Source organism: Mustela putorius, unplaced genomic scaffold, assembly GCF_011764305.1.
Source record: "Mustela putorius furo isolate JIRA1106 unplaced genomic scaffold, ASM1176430v1.1 tig00000139_pilon_pilon_pilon, whole genome shotgun sequence".
Taxonomy (NCBI): domain Eukaryota; kingdom Metazoa; phylum Chordata; class Mammalia; order Carnivora; family Mustelidae; genus Mustela; species Mustela putorius.
In genome coordinates this window covers 737,656-759,266 of record NW_025421293.1, presented here as the reverse complement: position 1 = coordinate 759,266, position 21,611 = coordinate 737,656, and the positions used below count along the sequence as shown (strand labels likewise).

The following is a 21,611-nucleotide window of genomic DNA, read 5'->3' as shown; positions in this document are numbered from 1 at the left end:
GATTTTATTTTTTTATTTAACAGAGAGAGAGAGATCAAAGCAGGTAGAGAGAGAGAAAGGGAAGCAGGCTCCCCGACGAGCAGAGAGCCGGATGTGGGCCTCGATCCCAGGACCTAAGATCATGACCCGAGCCAAAGGCAGAGGTTTTAACCCACTGAGCCACCCAGACGCCCCCAGCTGTGTCCAACTCTTGACTTCAGATCCGGTCATAGTGTCAGGGTCACGAGATGACTTGGTCACAAGCACCAAGTCGGTCTCTGCTTCAGATGCTCTACCCCACCCCCTCTTTTTAAAATAAATAAGTAAATCCTTTTTAAAAAAAAGGCAAATCTTTTGTGAATATATTTATTTTATCCTAATACTTGATTGAAAGTTTATCTGGTTATATAATTCTGACAAATAATTTTCTCTTTGAAATTAGAGCATTACTCCACTCTTCTCCTTTCCCATGCTTGGGTTGACAAGGCGGATATGATTCTAATGGCTGGTCCTTTCTATGTGACCTCTGCTTTCACTCTAGAAGTTTGAAAATTTTTCTTCCTATCCCTAGTGTTCTATAATTTTATGATAGATTTAAGATTTGTTTTTAAAGATTTTGTTTGACAGAGACAGAGAGAGCAAGAGAGGGAACACAAGCTGGGGCAGTGGGACAGGGAGAAGCAGGCTTCCTGCTGAGCAGGAAGCCCGATGCGATGCGAGGCTCGATCCCAGGACCCTGGGATCATGACCTGAGCCAAAGGCAGACGCTTAATGACTGAGTCACCCAGACGTCCCATGATTATGTGTCTTGATGAGATTAGTTTTTTCACCAAACTTACTGGAGATGCATGTCCTTCTGTTTCTGGAAATGTCCTTTTATTAAAATTTTGATAATTTCCTCCTTATCACTTTATTTTTCTTCAATTAGTCAAACACTGGAATACCTAAATAAAGCTTCTAATTTTTTTCCTCCCTCCAAGTCATCTGTTGGGTCTTTTTGCTCTACTTTCTAAGAGATTTTCTCAACTTTACTTATTTTTTTTCTTTTATTGATTTTAATTTTTATCTTATTTTACTTTATTTATTCATTTGACACAGAGAGAGAGAGATCACAAGTAGGCAGAGAGGCAGGGAGAGGCAGAGAGGGAAGCAGGCTCCCTGTTGAGCAGAGAGTCTGATGTGGGGCTCGATCCAAGACCCCTGAGATCATGACCTGAGCCAAAGGCAGAGGCCCAACCCACTGAGCCACCCAGGCGCCCCAAATTATTTTAAAGTTACAGATACCATGCTCCTTCAGCATACACCTCTAAGAATAAGAGCATTCTTCTACATAAACCACTGTTTTAAAATTTAAAGACACACGTATGCTATAAACCCAAAACATATATAATTTACTTTTTTATTTGAGTGATTTCTTTGGAAATTGTGTCTGTTGCCAGTCGTAGCCTCTCAAATGGAAGCACACTGTCAGTACCACAAGTAAAAGCTGTAAAGCTTTTGAATATGTGGAACTCACATACTTACATGCATTTCTTTCAGACTTTAAGTGTTTTGCTCTATGAGTGGCTCAAAAGCAGTGCAGTAAACTTTATAACTTGTTAGACACAGACCTGGAAGGCCTACTAGAGAGGGCAAAGGCAGAGTTGAGCGAGCAATCCCTGTGTACTCAGGCTTTGAGCAACTGCCTTCAGACTCACAAAGTATTATACCTACAGTCTCTTACAGAAAATTAACAGTAAAGCTAAAGATTTAGCTTAATTTAGAGAAATTACATTTCTCTCCTTTTTAAAAAATCTTTTCCTCTGTACAACATAGAATGTGTTCCTCTATTTAGCAATTCCATAAAAAGTGGTTTGCAGCCTCCAGACACAAGTTACCTACCTAACTTCAGAGAATGTACATAGTATGAGTGTGCCTTCGTACATGAAGAAAGCTGACCAAAAAAAAAAAAAAAAGCCAGCTGAGAAAACACACCTATAGTTAACCTCAATCTTCATCTACAGAACCACAGTCAACTTTCTGTGCTTCACAGCCAAGATGCACAGGAGATTTGCAGAACTTCTCTACCATGAAAGAGAGAGACCAAAAGAAAGAGAAAAAGGGATCACAGAGGAAATAAAAACAATATAATGAGAAAAAGAAAATGTAAACGAACTATAATTAATATTCTTGTAGAAATAAGATGAAGGAGGGGCGCCTGGGTGGCTCAGTGGGTTAAGCCGCTGCCTTCGGCTCAGGTCATGATCCCAGAGTCCTGGGATCGAGTCCCGCATCGGGCTCTCTGCTCAGCGGGGAGCCTGCTTCCCTCTCTCTCTCTGCCTGCCTCTCTGTCTACTTGTAATCTCTGTCTGTCAAATAAACAAATAAAAAAAAAATTTTTAAGAAATAAGATGAAGGAATAAGAACAATATGGGTTTGTTTGTTTGTTTTTAAAGATTTTGTTTATTTGCGAGAGAGAAGAGAAGCACGGATTGCTGTAGGCAGAATGGGCAGAGCAGGCAGAGGGAGAAGCAGGCTTCCTGCTGAGCAAGGAGCCCGATGTGGGACTGTCATCCCAAGGCCCTAGGATCATGACCTGGGCCAAAGGTAGACGCTTAACCAACTGAGCCACCCAGGCATCCCAAGATGGTTTTTGTTTTGTTTTGTTTTTTTAAACAACAACAGAAGCAGAGAATTTAAAATTTGGAAACTTAAGAATAGGAGACCTGAAATTTAAAATCAGTAAAAGAGGGTGCCTGCTCAGTGGGGAGCCTGCTTCCCCCACTCTCTCTGCCTGCCTCTCTGCCTATTTGTGATCTCTGTCTGTCAAATAAATAAATAAATCTTTAAAAATTTTTAAAGTAATTCAGCAGCAGCAACAGCAGCAACCAAAAAAGCATGTATGTGTTCACGCACATGTACATGGAGAGATGAACAGATGAAACAACTACGGCAAAATTTCAACTAATGATCTAGGTTAAAGGCATATGACGTCCTTCAGATTTTTCTCTAAGTATAAAAAGGTTGGAGAAAATCAGGGGACCAAGACAATTTTCAACACAACAAATAGATTAACTTTACAAAGCTAACTGGATTCTAAGAAATATACAATCTGCATATGGGCTGAAACTGAGGATTACACTCAGATGTCGGCAACTTACTCTGTAAAAGGCCAGTGAGTAAATATTTAAAGCTTTGAGGACCACACAGTCACTTTCTAAGCTACTCAATTCTGCAAAAGTGCAGAAACACACATAGACAATATATAAATAAACAAACACAGTGAACTCTAATAAAACTTTATTTACAAAGGCCAGATTTGGCCTGTGGGCTGTGAAGTGCCAATCCCTGCTTTAATTCAAAATCTTCTTTCAAAATAGAGAATTTTCAACAATCTCCAGAAACAGATACTAATGACCATATTATGTGCTAAGCACTATACTAGGCACTACAGACTTTAGGTGTTGCTTTTGCTTATCATTTTCTATAAAATGTGTGTGTGTGTGCACATACAAAGGTTAAAAGATTAGTCTCACAACCCATGGTTTTGAGTTCAAATTTCACTGTAAACTCTAGTTTACTCTTCCTTCTTTCTGTAAACCCACTATAAACTCTATAATATAATCCATCTATCCTTTTTTTCCTTTCTCCTTCCAATTCTAGACAAATGAACAAAACTGGATTAATCATAACCCTTAGTTCATGACAAACTTTCATCATTGGTCTATACTTGGTCTGCTATTTATCCTGTATTCACTGTTTTTAATAATGTAATAAGTATCCCTCTTGAGAAATTATGACTTGGTATTTTCACATTCAGAGAAAACAGAACTCCAGCCAGATATGATAATACAGAAAAGAATCTAGATTTTGAAATTTACATCCTTAATCCCACTGGGCTCTTGTGGCTTATTAGAAACTTATTATCTCTGAAACACAAATATGAAACAGTTGATAACATGTATGTTTACATATTCTCATTTGTCTTAAAATATTTTGGCAGCTTTGCAAATCTCAGATTGGGTTCTTGGAGAGCTCCATGGTCTTGTCTGCCTAGAAGCAACTAGGTAAATGTTATTTTCTGTATCAAGAAGAAAATTAAGGGGCGCCCGGGTGGCTCAGTCATTAAGCATCTGCCTTTGGCTCAGGTCCTGATTCCAGGGTCCTGGGATCGAGCCCCACAACCGGCTCCTTGCACAGCAGAAGTCTGCTTCTCCCTCTCCAACTCCTCCTGGTTGTGTACCCACTCTTAATGTCTCTCTCTCTGTCAAATAAATAAATAAAATCTTTAGGGGCACCTGGGTGGCTCAGTGGGTTAAGCCTCTGCCTTTGGCTTGGGTCATGGTCTCAGGATCCTGGGATTGAGGCCCGCAACAGGCTCTCTGCTCAGGGGAAGCCTGCTTCCCCCGCCTCTGCCTGCCTCTCTGCCTACTTGTGATCTTTCTCTCTGTCAAATAAATAAATAAAATCTAAAAAAAATTAATCAGCTCAGAAGCATGACCATCCACTCCAACAATGTTTTTAAGAAAACAATACGTTTCAGTGTATTGATTTTTAACTGAAGTTTGAAAAGATGGGTTGGAATGTGAATTGAATTAGGAAAGAGTAATAACTGAAATAGGAACTTATTTCTATTATATAAAGCAGTTTAACATAGCAAACTTAGCATTAAGACTTTGATTTCCAGGGGCGCCTGGGTGGCTCAGCTGGTTAAGCATCTGCCTTCCGCTCAGGTCATCATCTCAGGGTCCTGGGACTGAGTGCCAGGTCGGGCTCCCTGCTCAGTGGGGAGTCTGCATCTCCTTCTCACTCTCCCTCTGTATATTCTCCCTCCCTCTCTCTCTCAAATAAATTAATTAAATCTTTAAAAATAAAAAGACTTTGATTTCCTGGGGAATAAGTTAAGCTTGCAGAATGATTGAAAAATCACAATATTTGACTACAGGACACTTACCAGGCAAAAGTGCAAAATCGTTTCTCTTCAAAGGTACAAAACTGAGTTTTGAGACACTGGAAGATAGTTAATACATACAAGTACCATCAATACGGTGCCCTCGTGGCATCCTAAATGGCCTACTTTTATGGCAGTTATCACACTGAATTGCAGCTAATTACAAATGTATCTTCACTATATTTCTTAAGGAGAGAGAAAACCGATCATCCTTATATCCTGGATACAGGAACAAATGGACAGTTGGGTGAAACAAATGGACAGTTTTTTTCATATGTTCTTTAGAAAATAGTAAGCCCTTTTTATTCTTCAAGTATTTTCAGCCTTAGAAACTTTCCTACAGTGACAAATTCAATTAATGCTTCTGTTCTATTTCTTCTGATTTTTCCTTTAGAGATTACTATGATTCATTGGTTAATTTCTAATTTTCCTTCTCTCATACGTATACTGTCCTTTCTCCTAACGTTTTCATCTCTGTCCTTGCGCTCTGCATTCCAGAAGGGCACTCCAAATGCGCTCCGTGTCATGCGAGTGATTTTTGTAGCATCCATTCTGCCCTTTATCATATGGTCCTTATACTCCAGACATGCTGTTTTCCTGGAGCTGGGACTTCAGTGGATACAGAAAGACACAGTGACCACAGAAAGAGGGGAGATGATAGGGTTAGGATTTAGCAGACTAGCTAATTACTCTAACTTCTTGATTTTCTAGTTAGGGCAGCTCTTCCGATCTGGAGTTGGAAACGGATAGTAATGGTGAGTCCAAGCGTTATTATGCCTTCTTTGAGGCCACTGGTAAACTTGGGTTTAAGGAAGTAACATGGACGTGGTCCTCAATGTAATCAATGATTTACTTATTAGAAAATTTCTCCATTCTTCAGCATAAAGCTTTTTCATATCTTTGTTTTACAGTGATGTTTCTCTTTATTCAAGTATCTTTATGGAATTTTTTAAAAAAGATTTTATTTATTTTGAGAGAGAGAGAAAGAAAGTGTGCGTGCAAGTGTTGGGGAGGGACAGAGGGAAACAGACTCTCAGGCAGATTCCACACTGAGCGCAGAGCCTATGGCAGGGGTCCATCCCAGGACCCAGAGATCATGATCTGTATTCTGGTTTATTATATTCCCATTATAGATATGGATTTTCTAAGAGCTGAGTATTATTGTTTAGTATATCATTTCCGAATGTTTAGAATAGGTCTTAATTGAGATAAAGAGAACTGATTTCTTTCTTTAGAATTCCAAGGAGAGTGTAAAAAGCTACCCAAACAAACCTCTTGACTTCAGATGTTCTCTCTCCCTCAAAAGATGGTTTCACTAATGAAAGCAGAAAGAGAAAGATGAGAGGAACTACGGAAAGTGCTTCTTTTAAGAGACTGGATTCCCCACAGGCCTTCACACAGGATCCCATCTGAAGATAACTGTTGTTAAAAAAGATAATTTAAATGTATTATATCAGGAATGACACAAGTAAGGAATGTGTGGCTTTTACACATAACAAAGGGTCTCCGCTGACATTTGATCTAGGCAAGTAAAAGACAAAGAAGACACTCTACACAGCAAATACAAATGCACGAAATTCATTACTGTGAAGAGGATTTCTGGCAGAAAATACAAGTTATTGTGACACATTTGTGAATGACTGTGCCAAAATGGTGACAGAGAAGATGAAACAAAGATTTGACTATTCCCTTGGGATAGTCTCGGGTTTTGAGAATGACCTAGTGGACAAACTCCTGAGTACTGACAACCAGTTTTCATGCTTTTAGAACACAGTGGAAAATTTTCTGTCACCTTATCATTACCTTATTATTATTTCTATTATTTCTACCTTATTATTTCTATGTCATATCTTTTATAATTACCCACATCTTCTTCCTGTATACAAACCCAGTCTTTGCTTCTTCTATAGCAACTAGGTATTATGCCTAGAGCAATTATTTAGTAATTATCTGTGTAATAATTAAAGTCTTATAGGGGCTCCTGGGTGGCTCAGTGGGTTGGGGCCTCTGCCTTTGGCTCAGGTCATGATCCCTGTCCTAGGATCAGCCACATTGGGGCTCTGTGCTCAGCGGGGAGCCAGCTTCCTCCTCTCTCTCTGCCCGCCTCTTGCCTACTTATGATCTCTGTCTGTCAAATAAATTTAAAAAAATAAAATAAAATAATTAAAGTTTTTAAATGATAGATCTAAATATAGACCAAGGTATTCTGAGAGATGGTAAAATGTACTGCTCTGAACTTCCTCATATATTCTTCATAAAATGCCCAAAGGAACAATTCTGCCCGTTTTCAAAACCAAGGCAAAATACTGGGGGGGGGGGGGGTTGGGGAGCTGGAATAAGGAATAGAATTTAATTCTACAGTTTTTGCTTTGAAGGTCTACGAAAATCTTAAGAGAATATGGTAAGTATTCCTTTAACTAAAACAGCTAAAATTTGAGTACAAGAAATCAAGGAAATGAGGAGGAGCTGAAGATTTATCATCCTTCAAATTCACCAAGCACAGCATTAGTTGGAATATTCCTACTATGTATGTCCCAGAAGCCCAATTACAGGAAAGGAGTCCAAGGGGGGATTTTTCCCTGGATGTGAAGGATGATGTGGCAAGAGCAGAGCTGAAGACGATCTTCACAGACAACCAGCACTCCAAACAGATCCAGACTCTCTCTTGGACTTGCTCTGCTTGCCTCACTGGCTTGGCTTTGCTTCCTCCACACACCCAGGAATAGGACTCCACTAGCAGTTAAGATATAATTACAGAACAATTGGTTAAAAGTAGTTCAAACACATAAGAAGTCCAGAGGTAAGGTAGATATGGTCAGTCCTGAGCTAGGCTCAGTAGCTCAGCAATCAAGGGTCCCAGGCTCTCTCTGTCCTCCTCCCGCCATCTTCAGAGTATAAGCGATATCTTCTCTTACAATCTGCAGGAAGCTACAGAAGAGCCACACATGATTTCTTCCACAGCAATGTTCAAAAGTAGGAAGGGAAAGAAAGATAAGCTCTCTTCATACAAATCTTTATTTTCTCAGACAGTTAAATGTCTCCCAGAAAACCCTAGCAGACATCTCCTGATGAAATCTGGTCACATGCTTACCCCACCCATAAGAAAGTCTAGAAAAATTAGTATCAGGAATTTTTAGTTTATTTTTTAAGAGATAGTTCCTACTAATAGGAAAAGATGGAATAGGGAATCAACAATCTCTAACACTTCTATCACTAGTTCCTATGCCTTCTGTCAAGCTCCTTCTTGCTTGCTACAGCTGATACCTGCTTTTCCATCTGATTCCTCGCTCATTACTAGGTCTGTCTACTCAGCTTTTCAACACGGGCAATTCATACTTTGATCTGCTTTTCAGCTCTCTCTGCAGGCTTAGTAGCTAGGTCTTTAAGCTGTTTTCTGGCTTGACTCATGTGGCCTGAGGACTCTACTCCTCCCGTCTTCTCAGTGGCACACAGATGCTTCAAGTGTAGATGAGCTAGCCTATCCTACCCCTGCTCTGGAATTCTGCTCAGTTTAGTGAACAATTCCATCGAGCTTCTGCCTACCATGGAATAAGTCTGGAAAATAAGTTCTACTGTGGTCACTGAGTTTGAAGTCTTCGTGAGCATGTAGGTAGAGATACACAAAAGGCAGCTGGAAATAAGGAACCTGGGGCTTACAAAAGAAACCCGCTGGGGGATACAGATTTACAGTCATCAGCGAATAGTCTATAATCAAAGCCACATGAGTGGACGAGCTTGATCACGGGGACTACAAAACAGAAGTCCTTAATGCGAGGGGCTTTAAGGGACACCTGTGAATTCACAGAAATTGTGGATAAAATTCTGTGCATCTCTTTGTCTCTATTTCTAAGGTAGGGATCCATATATTTCATCAGATTCTCAATTAGGTTTGTAAATCTAAAAAGATTAAAAACTTATGGGAGAGTGGAAGTCTAAGACTGCAACCAAGAGGCCACTATTTACTTAAACATGCCAGAATTTGGGATTAGAGACTATGATGGGAAAGAGTATGGAATATGTTAGCATTTAATTTCCAATTTACCATCTGAGTCATAGCAACCATCAAGCACATGATTTTCTATTCAAAATTGGGCAATATGTACCCCAAATATGTTGACTCAGATACCAATACTTCTAGACTACCCAGAATTGTATGAAAACCAGCACTTTTAGGCCTGGAGTTTCAGATTCTACATTCCCAGTCAAAATGTGAATTTCTTCCCACTCCCATCCCATTAAAAAAAAAAAAAAAATCTCCCTAGCTACCTTCCTTCTTTGGAGCCATTCTCACATCACACTTGACAATCAAAGATCACTTTTTAAGCATTACTTTATGAAACTTCATGATCTTCAGTGCTGGATATATTAGCCTCTGAGTTTTTGCAAGCAAAGAAGCTTTGAAAAAAACACAGATTGGATTACAAGAAGGGCTATGAAATCCTGCCCCACAAAACGAGAATGTCAGCTTGTATGTTTTATCATGAAGTGCTCAAAGATGCAATTATAGTTCACACTTCATCTTTTTTTTTTTCCTCAAAATTATGTGTCATTTCAGAAATAGAAATGAGGGGAAGGTTTTTTATTTTTTCCCAGTGTACATTCAGAGACCCTTTAAAAAACCACAAGTGTGTATGAAACAAATTCTCTAGTCACATGAATTCAAACCACAACATTCTTCCCAACCTACCACTCAAGCAGGCCAAGAATAATCTAGCCAGTCAGCTTGCATGTAGGAAAACTACTACTGCCTGGAAAACCCTAAATATCATTTGTACATGTTTCTGGCTTATAAGAAACATTTCACTATTGTACAAAAGAGAAAGCTATGAATTAACAATTACCAAGAGATTATCAAGGACTATGATTATGGATGTTAGACTGATGTGTACTTCATCTTTAGAATGTAAAACTTTTTTAAAACTTCAAAGATGGTTCATAAAAGCATATATGCATGTAGGTAATAACTGGGAAATGTTCAATTATATTAATCAATGAAACCTATTAAAATTAGCAAAAATAGAAAATAAAATTATTATACAGATAGTTCATATAGATAATATAGATAGATATAGATAGATAATATACCTATTATACAGATAGATTAAAAAGAAATTCTCAACATATATCGAGGAACTTAAAAAGTTTCAGGTATCTGTACCTGGTTTAATTCTACTTTCATTAATCTAACCTTAAAAAAATAATCTAAAATTTATTTTGTGCAAAGATGTTCACTGTAGCGTAATCTGTCAAACAGAAGACTGTAAGCAACAAAAGGAAAATGATAAAATAAATTACAGAACATATACTCGGGAAATATATTTTATTTATTCATTCATTTATGGACCTGCAACTGTGTTTCAGAAAGGATTTGAGGTGGTTCATATGATAATATATTATGTAACTATGAAAAATTATGTTTAAAAAAGGGAACATACTGAGGGGCACCTGGGAGGCTCAGTCAGTTAAAGCATCTGCTTTCAGCCTGAGTCATGACCCCAGAGTCATGGGATCGAGTCCCAGATTGGCTCCCTGCTCAGTGGGGAGTATGCTTCTCCCTCTGCCTCTGCTCTCTCTCTATCATATAAATAAAATCTTTTTTTATAAAGAAAGCAAAATGCTCATGACTATTACAAGGAAAGGGCGGGATACAAAATTGTGTTTGTGTGCAAAATTAACATTATAAAACAATGCAACCTTACCTTTGTTTAACAATATGGAGAGAAGGAAGGGAAAACCACTGAAATATTAAGAACGGTATGTGTATGCAAGACACACCATAACAGACATAAGTCTATTTTCTTCTCTTATCTATTTAATTTTATGTTATATACACCAAGCTTATATTTTTATAATTTATAAAATTTATAATTTTATATTTATAAGATTTTTATAAATAAATAAAATAAGTATTATAAAATTTATAATTTTGTAATAAAATATCTGTATATATGAAATCATAAAGAGAATAAAGGTTATTTAAAAAAAATTTTTAAACTAGCTATATATATGATGGTTTAAAAGAAGTTAGCTCTTGGGGCACCTGGGTGTCTCAGTGGGTTAAAGCCTCTGCATTCGGCTCAGGTCATGATCCCAGGGTCCTGGGATCGAGCCCCGCATCGGGCTCTCTGCTCCGCAGGGAGCCTGCTTCCTCCCCACCCCCTCTCTGCCTGCCTCTCTGCCTACTTCTGATTTTTCTCTCTCTCTGTCAAATAAATAAAATCTTAAAAAAAAAAAAAAAAAAGAGAGAAGTTAGCTCTTCCTACACATAGCCACTAATGTGAAAAAGGAAAATTGAAGTATGTAATACCTAAGGAAAAAATCTGCATGGAATTAACCTCATGAAATGTGTGTTTGTCAATTAAAGGTATCAAAAGAAAGACAGAATCAAGAGATGATGTAAGGTTGTAGGGAAAGAAGGACACTAACATAAGCAAGAGAATACCCGAGAAAAGGAAGGAATTTTAATCTTGACATCAAGATATCACTAAACTTATGCTAACATAGTTGTGTTGTTTAAACTGCAGTTTTAGAAAAGAATGCATGCAGGGACAGAAGGTAGAACCATGGTTGCTAGGGGCTGGACGGAGGGGAAAAGGTAATGAGTATATACTTCCAGTTTAGGAAAGATGAGAAAGTTCTAGAGATGGACGGTGGTGGCAGTGCACACAGTGTGGATGTACTTACCACCACTTAACTCTACACTTACAAATCGCCAAAATGCTAAATGTAATGTTACGTATATTTTAAACAATAAAAAAAAGAAAATTCTGATTTGATAGATATTATATGGGAAAGGTATACATTCAGATTAGCTCTGTGAGTTTTCAGCTTTTCTGAAACAATATTTTAAAGATCTGAGCACAATTTATTTTTTAAAAAGTTGTGATTATACTTTATTATTTATTTTTAAAGATTATTTATTTGATGGAGAAAGAGAGAGCGAGGGAGAGAACATATAAGTAGGGGGAGTGAGAGAGGGAGAAGCAGGCTTCCTGCTGAGCAAGGATCCCAACCCGGGGCTCGATTCCAGGACCTGGAGATCATGACTTCAGCCGAAGACAGATGCCCAAGGACTGAGCCGCCCAGGCTCCCCTGTAATTACGCTTTAATAACAGCTTTCAATCAGAAGGTAACTTATTACACCTGTTTAATAATTCTTCTGATGTAGTCAATGTTCAGTTTTCAAGCATCAAGAAATCATGCCCCATTTAAACAAAGGTTTAAAAGTAAAGTAGTTACTAAGTTCAAAAGAAAAAAAAAACCTACAAGTTGAGATCACTAATAATTCCGTTTTTTTTCCTGGCAAATTTGTGGTAATCATCTATGAGAATAAATTTTCCCAACAATAAGCACCACTTCTAGAAATTGGACAAAGGAGATTAAAGAACTGTCCCCATAATTCCTGGGAAAAGTCACAGTTACCCTTCAAATGCAGTGGAAGTGTTCTCATGATAAAGCATTCTACAAATAGAATTTTTCAAACTTAAATTTCTGATCATAAAAAATAAGGAGGAAAATAAGAAAAAACCTTTCAGGACCCAAATTCCATATCCAGTTTTCTCAATTTACTTTGAAAATCTCACTTACCCTTCTAGTGTTTTCAAGGATTTTGGGATCAGGTTTTCCATAGTTCGGTGGATTGGCATATGGGTCATATCCAAGTTTGGCGAGCATGGGTGCAATCACTGCCATGTCTTGTAAAACATCCGGGGGTATCTTCCCAACCCATTTTGACAGTGCTCCCACATTGACTGGCTTGATGACTTGGTCTGTAGATCTTTCCACTCTGAAAACAATATAATATGAAGTATTTATTTAGAATACCAAAACATAATAATGTTAAAAGGCCAATGGCAATTATTTTTGATAGCTTTAAAAACTGTAAGTGTCTGGATTATAAATCTATTGAGAAAGGGGATACTAACCAGCCTTAACACTATTTAGCAGACCTTTTTTTAATGTCCTAAATTTGATAGCTATTATCAGCAACTTCATTTCTAGAAACAGGAAAAATGATCAGCTGAAAATATCTGCACAAAATGGGTTAACAATTATAACATACACACACACACACAAATAACAAAGCTAAGACTGCTTACAAAAACAGCTGCTCAACTTACCTGAAAGGCATCAAAATTAAACAAATAAGTATGTAAGATGGCTGATGAATGACTAGAGGGACAGAGAGATGGAGATGTGGTAAAGCAAATACAGCAATAATTAATTAAAACTAGTAGGTATAATTCTTTCAATTGTTTGTATGTTTGAAATTTTTATAATAAAATATTAGGGGGGAAAGAGCCAACCATAATCCAGTAAGTAGGCAAAACATTCATTTGTTCTATTTTTCTGTTGAATCCTTTTTTCTAAAGAAAGAAAAGCAGCACTACTTATGATTTTCAGTATTACAGAATAAATGTATCCTATCTCTTGATCTAGAAATTTACGTTGTACTTGTATGGTTATACTCCCTATATTTGACTAAATAACTCATAATCTTAGGATAAAATAAATAAATACAAGTGAAATAAACATGAAGTGACACCTAGATTTAAACTGGATCTGAATTAGCAGATTTTGGCCAAATGACTGCAAAATGAAAGTGCTTAAAAAAACTTAAGAGAGTTTTACATCATAATACATAAGAAGTCCTTCAAAATAGTGTTCTAATAAAAGGTAAGACCTCCTTTTTAAAAGTATATGAGCTCTCACTGCAGATAATCATTATCTGACAATGAATCCGTCAAAGGGACTCTACTCCTAAACAAAAGACAAGAGAAAATAAAATGATTATTCCTTGGGATTCTGTGAGACTACACCTTAAGGGCATGTAGGGTCTGTGTGTGGGTGTCTCAGGTGACACCCTTCCTTATAGAAGGACCCCATCAACTTTAACACAAGAGAGACCTGCTGCACTTAGAGAATGGAGACCTACATGTGGAGAGCCACCCCACTTGTTTCCAAATGGTGTATGACTGCTTTAGCTTTAAGTCAGCTGAATATTCCAACAAAAACTGAATGGCTGGTCAAGCGAAAAACACCTGGCCCTTTATAGAAAGTTTGTTGATCTCTGTTCAAAAGGATACAGTCATTAGAGAGAAATGAGCTTTGTTCAGAAAGCCTGCTAATCTTTTCTACACAACAACCTGCAGCTGGATGGAGCTCATCAAATCCCTTACTCCTTCGGTCTTTCTAGAAATTAACCAATAGTTAGGCGTGAAGTGTACTAGAGCATAATTTAGTTACCATTCCAGTACCCATCAGTTTCACTGGGACCTTGGGACACACAGCCTACCAGACTAGAATTTTTCAACATCCACATCCCAAGCAGAGCACTGCAAGGCAAGATACCTGGGAATCGGCGGTCTTCCCCAGTCCCAAGTGTCCAGGCTCCCTTCTCTCGGCAGCATTCATAATGGAAGCCATTCGTCCTCAGGGAATGGGGACAAGGCCAAAATCCTAAATAACTGAGGTGTATAAAATCTTCCAAAACACTCATTTTAAAAGCATGGATCTTACATGAGTCTTAGTTAAACACTACAGCCAGGCGGGCTGCCAAACCACAGGTCTGAATTATGATACACAGCAACTACTACAGGAAACCAAATTCTCTAGACTAAAGCAAGCGTCAGGGCTGCAACGGACATGAAAAAAAGGAATGGGTAAGAGTATACAACCCATATGGTTATATTCATTAGATGAAAACGAAAGACGAAATACAGTTAAAACTCGTATTTTCAGGGGCACCTGGGTGGCTCAGTAGGTTTAGCATTCAACTCTTGATTTTGGCTCAGGTTATGATCTCAAGGTAATGAGGACAAGCCTCACATTGGGCTCCACACTTGGCAGGGGAGTCTGCTTCTCTCTCTCTCAAACTCCCTCCTGTCCCTCCACCTGGTCGTGCACTCTCTCTTTCTCTAAAATAAATAAATATGGGGCGCCTGGGTGGCTCAGTGGGTTAAAGCCTCTGCCTTTAGCTCAGGTCATGATCCCAGGGTCCTGGGATCGAGTCCCGCATCGGGCTCTGTGCTCAGCGGGGAGCCTGCTTCTTCCTCTCACTCTGCCGGCCTCTCTGCCTACTTGTGATCTCTGTCTGTCAAATAAATAAATAACAATATTTTTAAAATAATAATAATAAAATAAAATAAATAAATCTTTTTTAAAAAGTCATGTTTTCAAAGACTATTTCATTCTTGACAATACTTAGGTTATGTCTTGTGAAAGTGGATTTTTTTTTATGTGTACACAACAGAAATTCAATTTGATGTTATAGATACAGAATCGTATCAAAATATTAACAATGACAGTGATAGGATTGTGAATTTTGTATTTTTATCTAACTTTTCTGTATTTTCCAAATTTTTATAATAAGCAATGTCTTTTTCAGTCCATGGAATAGTGGAATTATAAAGATCCACACAGAAGTCTAATAACTATCTTAGCTCAACGCAGTCCAAACTTATCTCCTGATCTTATCCTCAAAGTCTACTATATCCATGGCCCTCCCAATCTTAGTTGAAAACAACTCCATTCCTCTGCTATGCAGAATAAAATAAAACTGGAGCTGTCTTTTGACTACTCTGATTCCACATCCAATCCATCTGAAAATCTTATCAACTTATACTTCAAAATATATCCAAATATGATCACTTCTCATTAAATCCACAGCTACTACTCCCCACCTCCCAGTCCAACCCAACATTCATTATCTCTCACTTGGATTTCTACAACAATCTTCTAATAGTTTCCCTATCTTCCTTTACATCCTTGCGGTCTATATGCAGTATATACACCAGATAGAGTTAGATCATGTCACTCCTCTGTTCAAAATTCTGCAATGCCTCCCTAAGTATTCCAAATCCAAGTCCTGAAAATGAGAGGGAATCTGAGAAGCCACAAGAATAGGTCTTTTATTTTTTTCAAAGAATTTATTTATTTATTTATTTATTTATTTATTTGATAGATGGAGATCTCAGGTAGGCAGAGAGAGAGGAAGGGAAGCAGGTCCCCCACTGAACAGAGAGCCCGATGTGGGGCTCAATCCCAGGACCCGGGGTCACGACCTAGGCCGAGGCTTTAACCCACTGAGCAATCCAGGAGCCCCAAGAACAGGTCTTTTAATCTTGACAAATCATCCACGAAAACAAAGAAACCAGATAGCAAAGCCAAAAAAACACAAACATTTAAAACAAAACTAAGTGAAAAGGTTTCCCTATAAACTCCAAAATACCCTACAAATTCCAAAATTGGTGGTTGGAAACAACCAACACAACCATAATACCTGCATGAAATGAATGAGCGGCGGGAAGGCCAAGGAAGCAACAGGGCGTCTGAAAGACATCTATATGGCTGAACACTGCACACGCCATGTTGTTTACCACTAAATACCACGGTATTTAGGGGTGCTGACAGCGACCTATGCACTTAAATTCTTGTATAATTTTTTTTTCTTTTGTTAACTAATCTCTACACACAATGTGGGGCTTGAATTTATGACCCTGAGATCAAGAGTCACATGCTCTACTGATGGAGCCAGTAGACTAGGTATCTCCCTTTCCGTTCCTTGGGTAATCTTTAATTTCTTTCATCAGTGTTCTATAGTTTTCAAAGTACAGGCCTTTCACCTCTTTGGTAAGTTTATTCCTAGGTGTCTTATTATTTTTGTTGCAGTTGTACATGGGACTGGTTTCTTACTTTCTCTGCTTCTTCATTATTGGTGCATAAAAATGCAACAGATTTCTGCACATTGACTATGTATCCTGTGACATTACCGAACTCATTCATTCGTTCTAGTAGTTTTTTGGTGGAGTCTTTTGGGTTTTCTACATATTGTCTCATGTCATCTATAAATAGTGAATGTTTTTACCTCTTCTTTACTGATTTGGATGACTTATATATTTTTTTGTTATCTGATTGCTGTGGCTAGGACTTCCAGTACTATGTTGAATAAAAGTGCTAAGAGTGGACATCCTTGTCTTGTTCCTGACCTTAGGGGAAAAGATCTCAGTTTTTTCCCATTAAGGAGGACATTAGCTGAGGGTTTTTACTGTATGACCTTTATTATGTTGAGGTATGTTCCCTTTAAACCTATTTTTGAGGGTTTTCACCATGAATAGATGTTGTACTTTGTCAAATGCTTTTCCCACATCTATTGAAATGATCATATGGGTCTAATCCTTTCTTTTATATTGATTTATTTGTGAATATTGAACCACCCTTGCAACCCAGGAATAAATTCCACTTGATCATGATGAATTACTTTTTAAATGTATTGTTGCTAGTATTTTATTGGGAATTTCTGCACCCACGTTCATCAGGAATATTGGCCTGTGGTTATGTTCTTTTAAGTGGAGTCGATCCCTGTTTTTGGTATCAGGGTAATGCTAGCCTCACAGAATGAATTTGGAAGTTCTCCTTTCTTTTCCTTTTTTTGGAATAGTTTAAAAAGAATAGGTGTGAACTCTTCTTCAAATATTTGGTGGAATTTACCTGTGAAACTATCTGGTCCTGGACTTTTGATCACCTACTCAATTTATTTGCTGATTATCGGTCTGTTCAAGTTTTCTATTTCTTCCTGTTTCAGTTTTGGTTTGTATTTTTCTAGGAATTCATCCATTTCTTCCAGGTTGCCCAATTTGTTGATATGTAGTTTTCCATAACTTTATCTTATGCTTATTTGTATTTCTGTGGTGTTGGTTATATTTTTCCTCTCTCATGTGATTTTGAGTTCTTTCTTTTTTTTCTTGAGAAGCCTGGTTAGAGGGTTATCAATTTTACGGATTTTTTTTTTTTCAAAGAACCAGGTCCTGGCTTCACTGATGTGCTCTACTGTGTTTTTAGTTTCTAGATTACTTATTTCTGCTCTACAACAATCTTCTAATAGTTTCCCTATCTTCCTTTACATCCTTGCGGTCTAATCTTTACTATTTATTTTCTTCTGATGGTTTTAGGTTTTCTTTGTTGTTCTTTTTCTAGCTCCCGTAGGTGCCAAGGTTAGGTTATTTGAAATTTTTCTTGTTTCTTAACGTAGGCCTGTATTGCTATAAATTTCCCTCTTAGAACCACTTGTGCTGCATCCCAGAGGTTTTGGACCACTGTGTTTTCATTTTCATTTGTTTCCATGTTCTTCTTTTAAGATTTTATTTATTTGCGAGAGAGAGAGTGCACGCATGCACATGCACACATGCAAGCCGGAGAAGGGAGAGGGAAACAAAGAGGGACAAACAGACTCTCCACTGAGCATGGGGCCCCATGTGGGGCTTGATCTCATGACCCTGAGACCATGACCTGAGCTGAAATTGAGAGGTGGCCATTAACTGACTGAGCCACACAGGTGCCCCAAGTTTCCACGTACTTCTTTATTGCTTCTTTATTTCCTACTTGACCCATTCACTGTTTAGTAGCATGTGTTTTAATCTTCATGTATCTGTGGTCTTTCCAGACTTTTTCTAGTGGTTGATTTCTAGTTTTATACTGAAATTATGAATGGCATAATTTTGATCTTGAATTAGTTGAGGTTTGTTTCGTGGGCTACTATGCCATCTATTCTGGAGAATGTTTCACATGCACTTGAAAAGCTGTATACTGCTGTTTTATACATTTATATAATCTGTTAGATCCATCTGTTCCTGTGGATCATTTAAAGCCACTTTAAAAAAAAATATTTTATTTATTTATTTATTTGACAGAGAAAGACAAGCAAGAGAGGGAACACAAGCAAGGGGAGTAAGAGAGGGAGAAGCAGGCTTCCCACTGAGGAGGGAGCCCAATGCAGGGCTCGATCCCCAGGACCCTGGGACCATGACCCAAGCCCAAAGCAGATGCTTAATGACTGAGCCACCCAGGCGCACCCAAAGCCATTGTTTCATTGTTGATTTTCTGTTAATATGATATGTCATTGATGTGAGGTGTTAATGTCCCGTACTATTATAGTATTATTATCAATTATTTCCTTTATGTTTGTTACAGTTTTTGTATATTTGGATGTTCCTATATTAGGTGCATAAATATTTAAAATTGCTATATCATCTTACTGGATTGTCCTCTTTATTATTATTTTATTGACAGAGAGAGAGCACGAGAGAGCACAAGTAAGCAGAGTGGCAGGGAGAGGGAGAAGCAGGCTCTTCAGCAAGCAGGAGCCCGATGCAGGGCTCAATCCCAGAACCCTGGGATCATGACCTGAGCCTAAGGCAGTGGCTTAACTGACTGAGCCACACAGGCGCCCTTGTCCTCTTTATTATTATACAGTGCCCTTGTCTCTTGTTACAGTCTTTGTTTTAAAGTCTGCTTCATCTGATGTATGTATTGCTACTGGCTTTTTTTTTTTTCATCCGTCTGTATGATAGATGTTTCTTCATTCAATTTACTTTCAATCTACGGGTGTCTATAGTATAAAATGGACCTCTTGTAGAGTTTATAGTGGTCTAGAGATGGGACAATTTGAACTTCAACAAAATAATAATTGCAACAGATTGAAATCATCAAATTAGTCTCTCAGAAAGATATGAAAAGAAACCAACTCATTATCTTGGAAACTACCAAATAAAGAATAACAATCAAGTATTTATCATGCTTTCTCTTCCTGTATGGCTTATAATCCTGGGTAATCAGATAGTAGATGCAGGGATATATCTCTTTATAAAATTTTTCCAAATAATATTGAGAAATGAAATCACGATTTTGCAAGATGAAACAAACTAATGGATATAGGCACTGAGGATCAAAGGTTGCTAAAATCACAAAAAGAAAGACAACTATATATAACAGATAGCCTTGCCAAATCAGATCTTGAGTCTGATTAAGACTCTAGATTCAGATGCTAATTTGTATTAAATACAGAATTATGAATATGTTGGACAATCAGCAGTCCTATTGAAAAGATTTTGCAATTAGCAAAATTCAGATGGTAAATAATTTTCCTGGCTGAATGACATAGGCTCTTCAAAAGATAGTGTATGGTTATGACAGGAATTGAGCATTTGGAAATCTATAAATCAAGAGAAACTTAAAATATGTGCTAGGTTGTTTTTAACGGATGAGACTATAATATATAAGCTTGCATATTCAGATGATAAAACTGTGAAGAAACATCAGGAAGGACTTCTAAGTGTCAGAATAGTGTATAGTTTAGGGGGAAAGCCAGAGATTTATTTTGAGGTCAGGATACATGGAAAGGCTTCTGGACTGACTGGCATAGTTAAATTTTTTGACATGGACAGTAGCTATATAAGGGTGTTTGCCTTATTAAAATACATTGAACTAATTTTTATTTTTTAAAAGATTTTTTTAAAAATTTATTCATTTGACAAGAGATCACAAGTAGGCAGAGAGGCAGGCAGATAGAGGGGGAAGCAGGCTCCCTGCCAAGCAGAGAGTTTGATCCCAGGACCCTAGGAATCATGACTTGAGCTGAAGGCCGAGGCTTTAACCCACTAAGACACCCAGGCGCCCCTAAACTATTTCTAATTGGTCTTTACAGTGGTCTACAAGGCCCGATAGAACCTAATCTGACTTCCACACCCTCCTACACCCACTCTGCTCCAGCTCCATTGACATTTTTGCAATTGTTTGGGTAGACCAGGTATGCTCCTCACTAGTGTCTTTACAATGCTATTTCGTCTGCCTGGAACACTCTTTCCCAGATGTCTACTTGGCTAACTCTTCACCTCTAAGATTTCCTCAGATCTCATGCTGATGAGGAATACCATGATCACTCTATTTCATATTATAATCTGCCCTTCAAAATCCCCTTGGTCCATGGGACACCTGGTTGGCTCAGTCAGCAGAGCATGCAACTCTTGATTTTGGGATTGTAAATCTGAGCCCCATGTTGGATGTAGAGATTATGTAAAATTAAAAAAAAAAAAAAAAAACTTTTAAAAGTCCTGGATGCCTAGGTGGCTCAGTTGGTTAAGTGACTAGTTTTGACTCAGGTCATGATTCCAGGGTCTTGGGGTCGAGTCCTGCATCAGGATCCCTGCTCAGTGGAGAGCCTGCTTCTCCTTCTTTCTGCCCGCTGCTCTGCCTACTTGTGCTCTCTTTCCATCCCTCTGTCAAATAAATAAATAAAATAAAATAAAAATTTTTTAAAAAGTCTACTCTTTCCTAGTCCCCTTTATTCTCCTGATTTTTCTTTTTTCATAGCATTTATAACATCCTAATATGCTGTATGTTCTTCCTATTTAATGTGGTTTTGGGGGTTTTTCGTCTTTGCCCACTAGATTGTGGGCTCCATAAGGCAGCAGTTTTATGTTTTTTTCACTTGCTCTTGCTCTCCCCTAGGTCTCTTGCAGAAGTACCACCTTACCCACCAGGACTTCCCACTATCCCCTATACCCCAACTCTTAATAACCTATCTTCTACTTTCTTTCTTTCTATAGGACTCATTACCATCTGATGAACCAGATATTTAACTTGCCTATTTTTTTTAATGAGATAGCTCCCAAATGCTAATGTAAGTTCCATGAAGAAAGGGCTTATTTTTATTTGTTTTGTATGTTTTGTTAACTGCTATAACCTCAGCCTATCGAACATAACCTGTGTTCCATGAAAATATGTTAGGTGAACAGTCTATCATATTTAGGCAGTTTTTTTCCTATTCCTTCTTAAATTTTTATTATGAATCACAACTATTTTACCAAGAGCCTTTCAACATTAAATAATATGATCATTTGGTTTTAATTTATTGATGTAATGAACT

At 37.9% G+C, this 21,611-nt stretch overlaps 1 protein-coding gene across 5 annotated transcripts in view; it reads right to left on the bottom strand.

Annotated features, from left to right (window-relative positions):
• TPST1 (tyrosylprotein sulfotransferase 1) overlaps nucleotides 1-21,611 on the bottom strand; it is a 104,656-nt gene that overhangs the window by 19,095 nt on the left and 63,950 nt on the right. For 4 of the 5 annotated variants that reach the window (XM_045074897.1, XM_045074898.1, XM_045074896.1 and 1 more), the window contains exon 3: nucleotides 12,497-12,695. In XM_045074897.1, the coding sequence (XP_044930832.1) occupies nucleotides 12,497-12,695 (199 nt within the window). Of the gene's footprint in view, nucleotides 1-4,893; nucleotides 4,969-12,496; nucleotides 12,696-21,611 lie in introns of those variants that run through there. The other variant, XM_045074899.1, reaches the window with a different exon arrangement.